This window comes from Scleropages formosus, chromosome 18 (genome assembly GCF_900964775.1).
Source record: "Scleropages formosus chromosome 18, fSclFor1.1, whole genome shotgun sequence".
NCBI classification, from domain to species: Eukaryota; Metazoa; Chordata; class Actinopteri; order Osteoglossiformes; family Osteoglossidae; genus Scleropages; species Scleropages formosus.
The window spans coordinates 1,489,407-1,502,891 of NC_041823.1; the positions used below are offsets into that span (position 1 = coordinate 1,489,407).

Below are 13,485 nucleotides of genomic sequence, written 5' to 3' on the forward strand. Positions count from 1 at the left end.
ATGACGGTAAATGAAAGTATTTTCAATGTCAGCTTTTTCTTTACTTTTCTTTACATGTTCACTTGTATAAGTTGTCATATTTCAGTGCAGCTGGGGCTACCGTATCAATATAATGTGACGAAGCGTTAAGAGCTCTTCAGCTCATGTGTTTGCTGTTGTCGGCCTCCAGGGATGTGTACGCAGAGAGAAGCTGCTTTGCTCAAACTCTCATTTGCCGAGTTTTATTCAAGAACTGAGGTCGGTGGCTTTGAAATATGTTTCCTCTCAGTGTAAAGATATGCTGAAGCACGACACTATTTTTACAAAAGCAAAATCACAAATGTTTTTCAAATGAGTTGTTCTCCTCTATTGTAAAGCGGTGGATCACAAGAGACATGTGCTGTGCCTTCACTGACACATAAACTCAGACTGTGTGTAGTTTGCATGTTCTCTTTGTGTTTCAAGGATACTACTACCAGAAGTGGGGATCAAACCTGCGACATTTTGCATCCAAAGCCTGCAGCTATAACCACTACATTACCAGATATCCCATCTCCCTCTTCTTCTAGGACTTTGTACAGTATGGTGATCAGTTACATAAAACAGCAACACACAACCGTCCAAGAGAAAAATAAACTTATAAAAAGAGAACAAAAAGGAATTAAATAAAAACATGTACAATGAATAATAGAACAGAATGGAATAGAATATACTTTATTGTCCCTCTCTGGGGAAATTAGTTTTGGACACCATGACATGGCCAGTGCACAACATTAGACTCACATAAAACAGTACACACCCTAACCTACAGTTAAAAAAATTAAAATAAATAACAGTCAAAGTTTAAAATCTCTATATACAGTCTAAAACCTCACTTCTGGAATTCCCTGTTTAACAATCGAACTGCAGTTGGCACAAAAGAATTCTTATAACAATTTGATTTACACATCAAGATTCTAAATCGTCTCCCTGCGGGTAACATGTTAAAGTTCTCATGTAAAATGTGTGTGTCATCAGTCACAATTTTTTTAGCTTGTTTTAAAATAGATGCCTCATACAATTCCTGTATGGGTCTTTTCTCTTCCCACCCAATAATTTTCAGGGCAGTATGTACTAGTCTTCCAAGTTTTGATTTTTATTGGACAGTCAGCTTTCCGTACCATGCTGGAATACCATATCTTATCAAGCTCTCAAAAACAGACTGGTAAAACAGAAATAGAATCTTCTGGTTTACGCCAAATACTTTCAACCTTCGCAAAAAGTATAGTCTCTGCTGCAATCTAGAACACAGACTGTTTATGTGAGCAGACCAGCATAACAGATCATCAATATAAACACCCAAGTATTTATATGAAGAAACCTGTTCAATAGTATTTCCATGTATTATTAGAGGACTATGATCCCCCACAGATCTGGGGTCGAAGATCATTTCAATAGTCTTCATTTCATTTAAAATCAAGGAGTTGTTGTCACACCACCCCACAAAGCTGGCAACCTCAGAAAAGTACTGCGAAGGTGGGGTGTTCCTGTCCAATAAACTCAATATTGCAGCATCATCAGAAAATTTGATGAAGAAGGTATTATCCTGACTAGTAACACACTCATTAGTGTATGATGTAAATAAAATGGGTGAGCTAACACAGCCTTGTGGGACCCCCATATTAGTAGTTTTCATCTCGGAATAGGAATTATTGACCCTGACTTGTTGTGTTGAATTTGTTAGAAATGAATGAAACCAGAAGGGGTGCGGTGGCGCAGTGGGTTGGACTGCAGTCCTGCTCTCCGGGGGGTCTGGGGTTCGAGCCCCGCTTGGGGTGCCTTGCGGCGGACTGGCGTCCCATCCTGGGTGTGTCCCCTCCCCTTCCGGCCTTACGCCCTGTGTTGCCGGGTAGGCTCCGGTTCCCCGTGACCCCGTATGGGACAAGCGGTTCTGAAAGTGTGTGTGTGTGAATGAAACCACTTAATGCAAAAAGGGTTCACTTTTAACTCCGTCAGTTTCCAAATTAGTAGCTGGCGTTGAAGTGTGTTAAAAGCTGAACTAAAATCTATAAAAAGTAGACGTGAATGTGCTTGGGTATCTTCTAAATGCCTATTCACTGTGAAACTCAAGTTCACTGAGAACACACTGTATACGTGGGGTCATTATACTGTAACACGTTGTGCTCAGAGGGGCCGAAGAAGGGCGCATAGACAGCAGTCTCTTAAACAATTTACATTACATTTATTCATTTAATTTATTCAGTCACGGTGGCAACAGGGAGAGCAGAGAGGCCCAGCCGCCCCAGTTTCCTGCAACTTGATCCAGCTCAGCCTGCGGGATCCCCAGCCGTTCCCAGGCTAACTGCGAGATATAATCCCTTCAGCAGGTCCTGGACTGACCTCAGGGTCTCGTCCCAGTTGGCCGTGCCCGGTATACCTCCAGTAGGAGGCATCCAGGGGGCATCCTTATCAGATGCCCGAACCACCTCAACTGGCTCCTCTCGATGTGGAGGAGTGGCGGCTCTACTCTGAGTGCCTTCTGGATGTCCGAACTCCTCACCCAACACCCTTGCGGAGTGAGTCCCAACACCCTGCGGAGAAAACTCATTTCAGCTGCTTGTATCCGCGATGTTATTCTTTTGGTTTCAAAATGGAAAGAAGATGTATCAGAAATCAGCCAACGTCAGACAACTGGTGTCGCTTCAGCTGAAAGAGAAGCCCAGAGGCTTCTTTTGCAAGGTCAACTGAGTCATTGTCATCCCTGGAAACCTTGGAAAGAATGTTAAGAATGACTTCCTCATTCTCCACAATACACTTGATGACTTCAAAATGACTTGTCCAGAGGATTTCTAACAATCTCTTGAGATACGGCCAACTGTACCTCTGACAGACAAAATGATGCCTGAATAAAGAGTACAGGGAACCTGACAAGTCAAAGAAACTTTTGACACAAGGTTCATGTGAGAGAGGAGACAGAACAGGTGAGGGGCTCGCCTCTCGGTGGCGTTTATTTAGGGCGGTGCAGGGGAAGATAACAGTGGGGGAAAGGGGAAACCGGGAACTGGTAGAGCGGGGCGGTGCTTCGGGGTCGCGGTCGGGATCGGGGCTGTGGTCGGGATCGGGGTCATGGTCAGGATCGGGATCAGGGTCATGGCTGTCGCAGGTCTCTCTCTTTCTCTCTCTCTCTTCTCCTCCGTCTCTCTCTCCCCCTCACTGGCGGGTCCGGGGGACGAAATAGAGGTTGCAATCAGCCCCAGCTGCGACTGGCTTACCCCGGACTCCGCCCCCCTTCCTGCCCGCTTCGGCATGTTACGGTTCACTTTGAATTGCATGTATGATTGAGAGGTGAAGCTGGTGGTTATAGCAGTGGATTTAGGGGATATGCCTGTCCAACTTTTTTGCAATAAAGCCTGAACACTGCATCGCACCCCACTCATCACTGATGCTCCATCATAACACTGGCTCAGTATATTGTCAGCACTGATTCCTGTTTCAGACAAGTGTTGTAATATTTCAGTTGTGATGTAATCTGCATCAAGCTGCTGGAGTTCTAATAAGCCAACGAGATGTTCCTCTGCCACACCGTTGCACACAAAGCGGATTACAACAGATACATTTTCAATGTTGCACCGATCCCTTGTGCCATCATCACTTTTTAAGCAGAATGCAGCTGGATCAGCAGTGTCATATTTCTGTTTTATTTTTTTCAGAACCATGGATACCAAAATTCCAATCACTTCATTCTGGATGGTTTTGGAAGTGTACTTTGCATTTTGTGTGATATTTGATGTAAAGTCAGCAAGGTATTTATCTTTTTCCAACGTGTTTTTAAACAAGTTGGCAAAAAGCCCTGCAGCTATGCAATCCTCCTCAATGTCAGATGTTTTCCAATCCCACGTAGTGGAAGCTCATTGACCTCTAAAAATTTCACAACACCTGCCACACTTTTCTATGTGTTGGGGGCCGAGCGAGCATGCTACGGTCTCTCCCGACACCTGTACTGTTGGCGGCAAAACTCTGTCCACGCGGTTGAGGCCTGTAAATGAGCCTGGCTACAAGCATGTTTTTGAAGCTCGCCTGCGGTCACGTTCTAATGCTGCTTTCCAGTTTTTAAAACCCGTCGAAACGAAAGTGTCTTTTTCGGAGAAAGCAGCACCAAACACTTGACACGAAAAACAAAAGTAGCATCGTGCTCTACAGAATATTCAAGACAAGGTCGTGACTGATACCAAGCGGCTGAAAAGCATCTCTCCTTCCCTCCAAAAAGAGTTCAGGGATATAATTGCAGAACCAGCTGATGAGGATTTGCCCTGTTTAAATCATCTGGGACCGAACTGTTGCAGTTTTGAATGGGTGTAACTGTGTTTTTGACACGATCGGAAGCTGCTGATGAACTTACTTGACTCGTCTATTTCTCCAACCTCATTGCCGCAGATGGATGAGGTGGTAGCTGTGTCCTGGTGAGCTAAAGTGGTTTTCCTTTGTCCTTTCGGAACAAGAAATCTCTACATGTGTTGTCTTAGGCTACTAAAGTGTAAAGTAGTAATAAAGTTCTCTAATAATTCTAATACAGTTCACTGGCTGTTTCGATCGTTGCTTCGTAATTCAGCACGTCCGTTAACCTCAAACGTAGCGAAGTGAATGAGGCTAAGGCTATTTGTGTCGACAGTCAAAAGAAAAAAAAACTAAATAAATAAATAAAATATTTGGTGCTGAACTAAATACCACCACCACCACATCGTCTGAACCGCCTGTCCCATACGGGGTTGCAAGGAGCCAGAGCCTGACCTGGCAACACAGGACGTAAGACCGGAGGGGGAGGGGACACACCCAGGACGGGACGCCAGTCCGCCGCAAGGCACTCCGAGCGAGACTCAAACCCCAGACCCACCGGAGAGCAGGACCCGGGTCAACCCACTGCGCCACCGCACCCCCGACTCTGAACTAAATATCGCACCCATTTTGTGATTGGTTGTGGGGTGTAGGGCCAGGGTGGAACCAAGCTTTTGATTGGGTGGGCCAGGCCCACCATGGCCCCCCTGTGGAGCGGGGCCTGGATTTTCCTAGCAATCCATATTTGTCCCCAGGTTTACACTTGAAGAACTTTCTAATATTATATTATACTGTAATATTTTAGTTATGGGCATTGAGGGGGAGAATAAAGAGACAAGGTTTTACTGAGTGTTTAAATACTGTTATAGTTTCTAAGACAAATTATGACTTGGTTTTGCATTAAAAGTAATTTTGTATTGCTGTATTTTCGGCTGTAATGAAACAGATGCTACAAACCAGAAGTAAATTTTTTTTATTTATTCCTGTCATCAGAAACATGTGAGTCACACTACAACTTTTGAAAACATTCCTATTAAAGTTTATGTGAAAAAGGTGATATTAATATGACTCTGCCTTTATAAGTAAATGAGAACAAACAGGAAAAGTACATTTTACTGTCACTAGAACAGGACTACAGTGTTATTAATTTAATATACAGCAAAGCAATAGGAAACTTTGAAAATATAACATCACACAACATGTTGCCCCACAAGTAATTATGTATGTTATAAATGATGGGCTCAGTCCAGTTTCTGGAAGGTTTACAGAAGACAGGAGCAGTAAAGTCATTAAGATCCCGAGGAGCTGCTTGATGAATCAGCATCACTTTCTGAAAAGAATAAAAAGGGTTTGATCAAAATGAAATAATATGGAGGCAACACGACTGACTAATGGGTTTATTCATCATTAAAAACAGAAGATCTACCATACAGTCATAAGAGTCCTTTAACTATAGGCATTATGGGGGTAATTCACATTTTTATCATTTCGATGCTTAAAAACTTTTACCTGCCACGCCCACACCTCCGGGCCAACAGGGAAGACCTGGGACACGACGCAGACTGCAGCATAAAAGGCTGCGTCAGACAACCAGCTGATGCGGAACCTTGATCTGCCTCCTCGTTAGCGACCTTCTCCAGCCATTTCCTGTTCCTGAACACCTTCCCCGAACCCGTCCCTTGTTCCCCCGATCTACTGCCTCCTTCGGATTATCGACCTCTTGCCTGCACACTGACCTTGCCTTTTGGATCCTCCCTGTTACGACGTTCGCACCTCGAAGACCCTTTGCCCGTCCTCTGACCTCCTCTCTTGGATTTCCCCGAAGACACCACGATTACCGCTCTGCACTTGGGTCCGCCGCTTCCCTCAGACGCGAACATGACATTACCTGAGTTTCTTCTGTACACTGCATTTTTTTTTTATATTCCAAATTGTTGTTGAAGCATAAAATGCACAGATTTACTTTATAATTAATAGTGTTTCAAGTATCTGCATTATAATCTCAAATAAATGTTTTTAAAATACCTATTTTTTGGCAGTGCTGGGGTTTCCACATGTTCTAGGTTGTTCTCATTATATAATCAATTGGTCGTACTGTGGTTACATTTCTTTTGTACTTATTCCATTAGCTGGAGGAACAATATCTAATTTTACTACAGCAGAATATTCACTTCCTTGAAATTGTACAGATATATTTATATACTATAGATATGGTTTTCCTTAAATTAAAACTATGTTTAAGTTGCCACCATTGTTAGTGGTTCACAGCATTAAAAAGCATAATTTCAAAGTCAGTGAATTTCTCACAAAATGTTCAAATGTTAATTCATTAGTTGGCTGAAGCAGAATTTAACCCATTAAGGAGACGCCTGGTACCCTAGTGGTCAGAGCTGTTACCTTTGGTCTCCCAAGATCACAGGTTCAATTCCCCCCTCCAGCTGCAGTACTGTTGAGTGAGGTACTTACCCTAAATTGCTCCAGTAAAAAAAGAGTTACCCAGCTGTATAAATAGGTAAATAACTGTTTTGGAGAAAAACATCCGCTAACTGAGTAAATACTGAGTAAATGTAGGTAAGTATAGGTATCAGTACAGGAAACTGTATTCATGTATGAACACCATCCGCAGGACTGATATGTGCCAAAGTAAAGCGTTAAAGTGACTAAAAATCATCCTGAGACTCAGTCAGTTCTATTTGTTCAGTAAAAAACCTCAACTGAGACACACAGCAGAAACTACACCCTACATGGGGTAAAGTGGAGTAAAAATTAACCTTAATTCCCTTCTGTGCTTTTAAATTATACTACAAGTTTTGGTTGGATCTTCATAAACTTCCAATAAATCCTGGAAATATATCTAATAAACAGATTTTCTTTCAGTTGGGACACAAGAGGACGTCTGAGGTTCTCCTTCAACACACCTGGTCTGTGACTGGGAGTCAAGAGGACAAACTGAGCGATGAGGACATGGAGGGACAGAGCAGTGGGAATCCCACAGACAGGTGTCAGGTACATTGAGCCCTTTATACTCTACGTGTGTTACTAGTGTACATTCACACAGGTGTGGTACTCACTCTGGGCTGCAGCGTATTTCACTCCAGCAGCTGATGGACACAAGTTCTTGATCCCTGGAAAGAAATGACACAGTATGATCAGTAGAGGAGGGTTATGGGAAACCTCAGTGAAACACCTCCTCTGTGTCCCTGATTGTGACTCCACAGTTTATTAGTGTGACAATAATGGATCTGTCCATCATCCAGTCCTCATCCTCCTCACCAGTGTGTCTTCTCTTCCTGCAGAGGACAATGGCTGTGACGATGAGTGCAGTGAGAACCAGGACAGCGATGAGAACTGCACTGATGAGCACAGGGTCTGCAGGAGCTTCTGGTTCTGGAACAAAGAGCATGGACACACACGGTTCATATAGATCATAACTCATATAGAGTCCAGGCGTACAGGTGTCTTACCCCAGCTGACGTCCAGCTTGTTGTCCACACTCAGGTGCGACACAGTACAGGTGTAGCGGTGTCTCTCTCTCAGCTCCTCCTCACTGACACTCAGACTCCTTCTCAGCTGGTAGGTCCCGTCTCCGTTGGGCAGCACCTCTCCTCCCGTGAGCTCCCGGTCTGGGACGGGCCGGTCGTCCCTCAGCAGGGTCACGTTGACGCGTCGGGGGTAGAAGCCGGTGGCCACACAGCTCACCTGTGTCCTTCCGCTGTGTGGCTCTGTCTTCTGTATGACCCTCACTCTGGGACGCTCTGTGGGGTCAGAAAGAGGACTTCCTGTTTGAGAGCTGTCACTGATGAGTGATGAGTAATTCATGTACCATAGTCAACATAACTCATTTCACTTTCATCAGTGTGTTGATCTTTACAATTTAATGTGGACTTTTTACTTATGTGTAAATACAGTGTCCTGTAGAGACCAGTCTGGGTTCCCAGTAAAACACAAGACAATGAACTACACTGAACTCTCACTGAGTGTGTGAACAGATACCAACACAGTACTGTACCTTTCCTCAGCAGTATGTTCTTGTCCTCCTGCAGGTATCTCCTAAGTGTCCTCACACACAGAGGCTGGTAGATACTTGAGAAAATCTGTTTTCTGATGTCACTTGTTACTTTCCTCCAGACAAACTCTGGCACAAGTGTATTCTGTGTATGACTGAGTGCATCATATTCATATTTTTCTTCTCCATCATAAGCGGTTATAAAAAAACCTCTTCTCAGTGTATCATCCTCCAGGTGACAGGCTGTGAAACTCTGATAAACATGAACTCCTGTAGAAATCAGATAAACACAGAGAGAGACACTTATGATATTCACTATATTGATATATAGATACAATCAATGTGTGTTTTATTTATCTAATAGAAACTGTATCATATGAGGTCTGAGAACTGTTCAGTTTAACGTCGAAATTCACATTCAAACACCAATAATATTTTTCCTGAAAGACCTCAGAAGAACTTCAGATGAACAGTTTTCTCACCTTGAGTATGATTATACTTCTTCATCAGTGTGTGAGATGATTGTTGCAGGTCATTATAAACATCTGCAACCACATAATCTCTGAGATCAGTTTCCTGTATGGAGTCATTTACCCTCCAGTGTCTCCGAGAAACAATCTTCTTTATGCCACTATCATAGTATTCCACAGGAACATCATTGACCAACAGTACCATAGTGAACTCTGGGAACTGTGTCTTTCCACATATGAATGTAGCCACCAATGAGAGAGAGTGGGAGTCTGTTTTAGAAAAAACAGAAAGATCTTATTAATATTTTAAACACTTTAATCTTAAAAAAATTTACATCTTGAATGAAATATCTGAGTTTTTCAGATTATTCGTATTTCAATGATCATCATCACAATTACATTTGCTTATATAGCAGATGCTTTTCTCCAGAGTGACTTCCAATGAACTCTATGCAGTGTTATCAGCCCACACACCTTATTCACCAAGGTGACTTACACTGCTAGATACATTACTTGCAATGGGTCACTCATCCATACATCAGTGGAACACACACACACACACACACACACACACACACACACACACCCTCTGTCACTCACACACTCTGTAGGTGAACCTGAACATCATGTCTTTGGACTGTGGGAGGAAACCAGAGTACGCGGAAGAAACCCACACAGACATGGGGAGAACATACAAACATTGCCTGAGTAGGGATCAAATCTACATCCTCTCGGACCATCGGGGCGTTGTGAGACAGCAGCGCTACTCACTCTGCTACCGTGCTGCCCCATAATTACTCGATAACTCAAAAAGAACACAAAAAAAAATTGATATCCAAATACCAAAATAAAAATCATATTTTAACACTCACATATAGTTCATTATGTTCTTTTACTGTATCTGTGGAATACTGGTTGTATACAGACAACACCATATCTTTTTTAACAGAGTCAGTTTTTTGACAGTACTGATGTTGAAGCGTGTTTGTTAGTGGATACACTCAGTACCACTATATGTAGTCATATCAGTGTAGTAAAACTCAGTACTTTACCCGTAGTGACCAGGTGAACAGAGCCCAGGATCAACAGCACCACTGCAGGTACCTTCATGATGATGATGATGCTGGAAACCGTGTCTCTGCTGCTTGTTTTGTCCTAAAGCACATAAAACAGTGAGAGCAAAGAGAACAGCTGTAGGGTTTGTGTAGCTTGAAGACAGTTCATTGGTTGTTAGTGAAACAAACCAGGTAAATTAATCTAAACTAGTACTACCATGAGGGGGGCATGGTGGCATGGTGGCGCAGTGGGTTGGACCGGTCATGGTGTCTCACACAGGAGTCTTTCACTGTGATCCACACATTTATAGTTCATACAGAATATTTTACACAGATTTATCTTTCTGCTGCACTTTGGCAACTGAGCACATTTTTTTATATCTTTGAGCTGTAAAATTACATTGTATATAGTCTCTGAAAATTCATACAATTTTAATAACCACTTGACCTGAATGGGGTCATGGTGAACTGAAAGTATTGGGTTCAAGGCTGGGGGTACACCGTGGACAGAACACCAGTCCATCACAGGATAGCACACATACCCATTGATACAGTAAGAGCAATTTAAAGTCATCAGTTCACCTGAACTGTATGTCTGCGGATTGTGTGAGGAAACCAGAGCACCAAGAGGAAACCCATGTAGACACAAGAAAAAACATACAAATTCCACACAGACTGAGCAGAGATCAAATCCACTTCCTCAGTTCCTGGAACAAGACCTTCACTTCAGGTTATACATTTATTTGACACGTTTCTCTAAAGAAACATGCAATTATTCACACATTTATACAGCAGGATAATTTTACATCAGCAGTTCAGGGTAAGTACCTTGCTAAAGGACACCACAGTTGGAGGTGGGATTCAAACTTGCAACATTCAGGTCTAAAAATAGACGTTGCTACTACTACACTATAATCTGTCCCCTGGAAAGCACTGAAAGAGTTTTACATGAAACAGAACTGTGACCATTATCTTACAGACACTTTACATTGACTGGGAATAGAACCCAGGTCTCATATATGGTAAACAGCAGTTTCATCACTCAACCACCAATTTTTCGTTATGAGCACAAATATTCTTACATGTAGAAGTATTTATTTATTTATTGAGTCTGTATACAGTCACTACTGCGTATTCAGGAAGTGTTTGTTATAGATCGAAGAAGTGCTTCATTAATTTTATGGAGAGCAGTTTTTGGGTGTTTGAATTTGAACATGAGGAAGAACAGAATTCTTAAAAAGTGGAATTCAATTATTCTAGTTGTCATACAGAAGGGGCTGGAAACTGGATGTAAGGTGATGGACCCAAGTGCGGGTCGGCTTTATTTCAGGACGGGTTCTCTCAGACAGACGAAAACAGCGGTCAGGGACAGGTAAGGGTCGTTCAAGACTTAGAGTAGTCAGGTGAACAGACGAGGGTCAGAAGTCAGGAGCTCAGAACATGAAGCACGAATAACGCAAGGAGCACCGCTGATTCTGCACAATCCACACAAGGACATGTTGAAGAAAGAATCAGCGGTGTTGTGTGGTCACAGAGCACCCTTTATACCGGGTCTCATCAATTAGCCGCAGGTGTTGCTGCTCTGCTTGTTCCTGGGAGTGGGACACTAGTTCAATAGCTTCTGTTTTCTATATTATACGTGTGCTCTATTTAGAATAAGAGAAGTCACACAGGGATTAATACACACACACACACATTTTCAGAACCGCTTGTCCCAGACGGGGTCACGGAGCCTACCCGGTAACACAGGGCGTAAGGCCAGAGGGGGAAGGGGACACACCTAGGACAGGATGCCAGTCCGCCACAAGGCACCCCAAGCGGGATTCGAACCCCAGACCCACTAGAGAGTAGGACTGTGGTCCAACTCACTGCGCCACTGCACCTCCCAGGGATTAATATACTACCCTAATAATAATAACCACTTTGACTGCATGAATAGACTCAATCACTACCAGTGGACTCCCTCCTCTCAACACAAAGGACACAAGTGGAGGACAGAACTTTCTGGAGGAACTCTGTACATGTGGTCAACAAGAGTTGCCGTTGACTCAACAGGACTGAACAACAAATACAGCACCAGGACCAGCAGGTGGTGTATTGGTTACAGCTGCTGTTTCTCAACTTAAAGGACATGGGTTCACATACCAGCTACTACCATCTTTATTACTCGTAGTCTTTGTTCATGTGAAAATCCCAATCAATTTCAAAAGTGTCACTTTATGAAAAGTATCGTGTGTTTTAAAGAGAAATTGTACACCTGTTTTCTGCTCTGAAGACAAATAGCACCAACAGTGTTTTAATATTGTTGAAATAAAATTGCAATTTTACAGACATAAACACTAATAACTATTTACATGAGCTATTTCAGCTCCCCACAGAACCATTACAGTATTTTCTATGAGATGTACGTCGCTTTGAAGAAAAGTGTCTGCTAAATGAATAAATGTAAGACTAAATATGGACCAGCTAACCAGACCTGGTCAAGATCTCAGATGGTCAAAAGGTTATAACCTCAATACCTGTAGAACCTCTGTCACCCTAACCCTTCACATCCTGGAGGGTTTAATGTTGTTGAAATAGGAACTGTTTAAAAACTCTGTGATATTTGTGCACCATGAAAAAAACTGTAACGATCAAGAAACAGTTTGTAGAAGTGACGTGAAGGAGTCTTGTGCTACGTTCTGTGTTGCACCATGATCTCCGAATAAATAACATTTCGTTCCACTGTACACAAGTTGTATAGAGGAATGACAACAAAAACAACTTGAACTTGAACCTTTCCTGTGATGATACATTGTTGAACGTTTTAACATTGATGTATGATCATGTGGTCAAATAGCAACCCGTGATCTTACCTGGAAAGGCTGTTTTTCTGACTGGTTTTCAAACGTCTCCTGTTATACGCACAACTAATTTCTTCGCAAAATACTTTCACTTGCGGTTATGATAAAGACGTCCTGCGCAAGTGTGTCTTTGTAAATAGTGCTGCGTAATCGAGTAGATAACTACTCTGTCCTCTAGTGGTCAGTATATGTCATGACACAATAGATTATTAATTATTATTATTATTATTATTATTATTATTATTACTACTACTACTACTACTACTACTACTACTACATGTAGATGCTTTTATTTAGCAGACACTTTTCTCCAAAGTGACGTACATCTCATAGAAAACACAATGTCTTCGTTACTTCAGCAGAAAGACACTTGGATGCAGACACACAATTCTACAGTACAGTTAATTTGTCATAATCCACCATATGAACCAATGTACATCACACAGTAGCTGCATGAAGGTTTATCTATTATTCAGCATTTATAATTACAAAATTATTGAACATAATCATTGACATGTTTATCATGCACTGAGATCAAGAGATTCTTATTAATATGATTCCAGGGACAGCATGGTTAGAGCTGCTGCTATTGGACGCAAAAGCAACAGGTTCAAGTCCCACCTCTGGCTGTAGTACCATTGAGTAAGGTACTTGTCCTAAATTGCAGATCTTTTCAGTGTTTCCTTGTATGTGTCACAGCCCCAGACAATCAAACATAGAAGATCCACCCACCTCAACTGCACAGTCAAGGAGGAAGAATAAAAGAGACCCAACAACCACAGAAAGATTGTGGAATCTCTAAAAGAACAAAAATTTTCCCT

General features: G+C 42.3%; 2 protein-coding genes across 2 annotated transcripts in view; both read right to left on the reverse strand.

Annotated features, from left to right (window-relative positions):
• LOC108934006 (class I histocompatibility antigen, F10 alpha chain-like) overlaps positions 1 to 12,767 on the reverse strand; it is a 35,373-nt gene extending 22,606 nt beyond the window's left edge. The window contains exon 1 of the mRNA XM_029259998.1: positions 12,677 to 12,767. The gene's annotated coding sequence lies outside the window, so the exon portion shown is untranslated. The remainder of the gene's footprint in view (positions 1 to 12,676) is intronic.
• The window catches only part of LOC108934005 (class I histocompatibility antigen, F10 alpha chain-like), a 45,688-nt gene continuing 37,732 nt past the window's right edge, over positions 5,530 to 13,485 (reverse strand). The window contains exons 8-9 of the mRNA XM_029259988.1: positions 7,362 to 7,415; positions 5,530 to 5,620 (exon numbers count right to left, since the gene is read on the reverse strand). Of these exons, the coding sequence (XP_029115821.1) occupies positions 5,580 to 5,620; positions 7,362 to 7,415 (95 nt within the window). The 3' untranslated portion in view covers positions 5,530 to 5,579. The remainder of the gene's footprint in view (positions 5,621 to 7,361; positions 7,416 to 13,485) is intronic.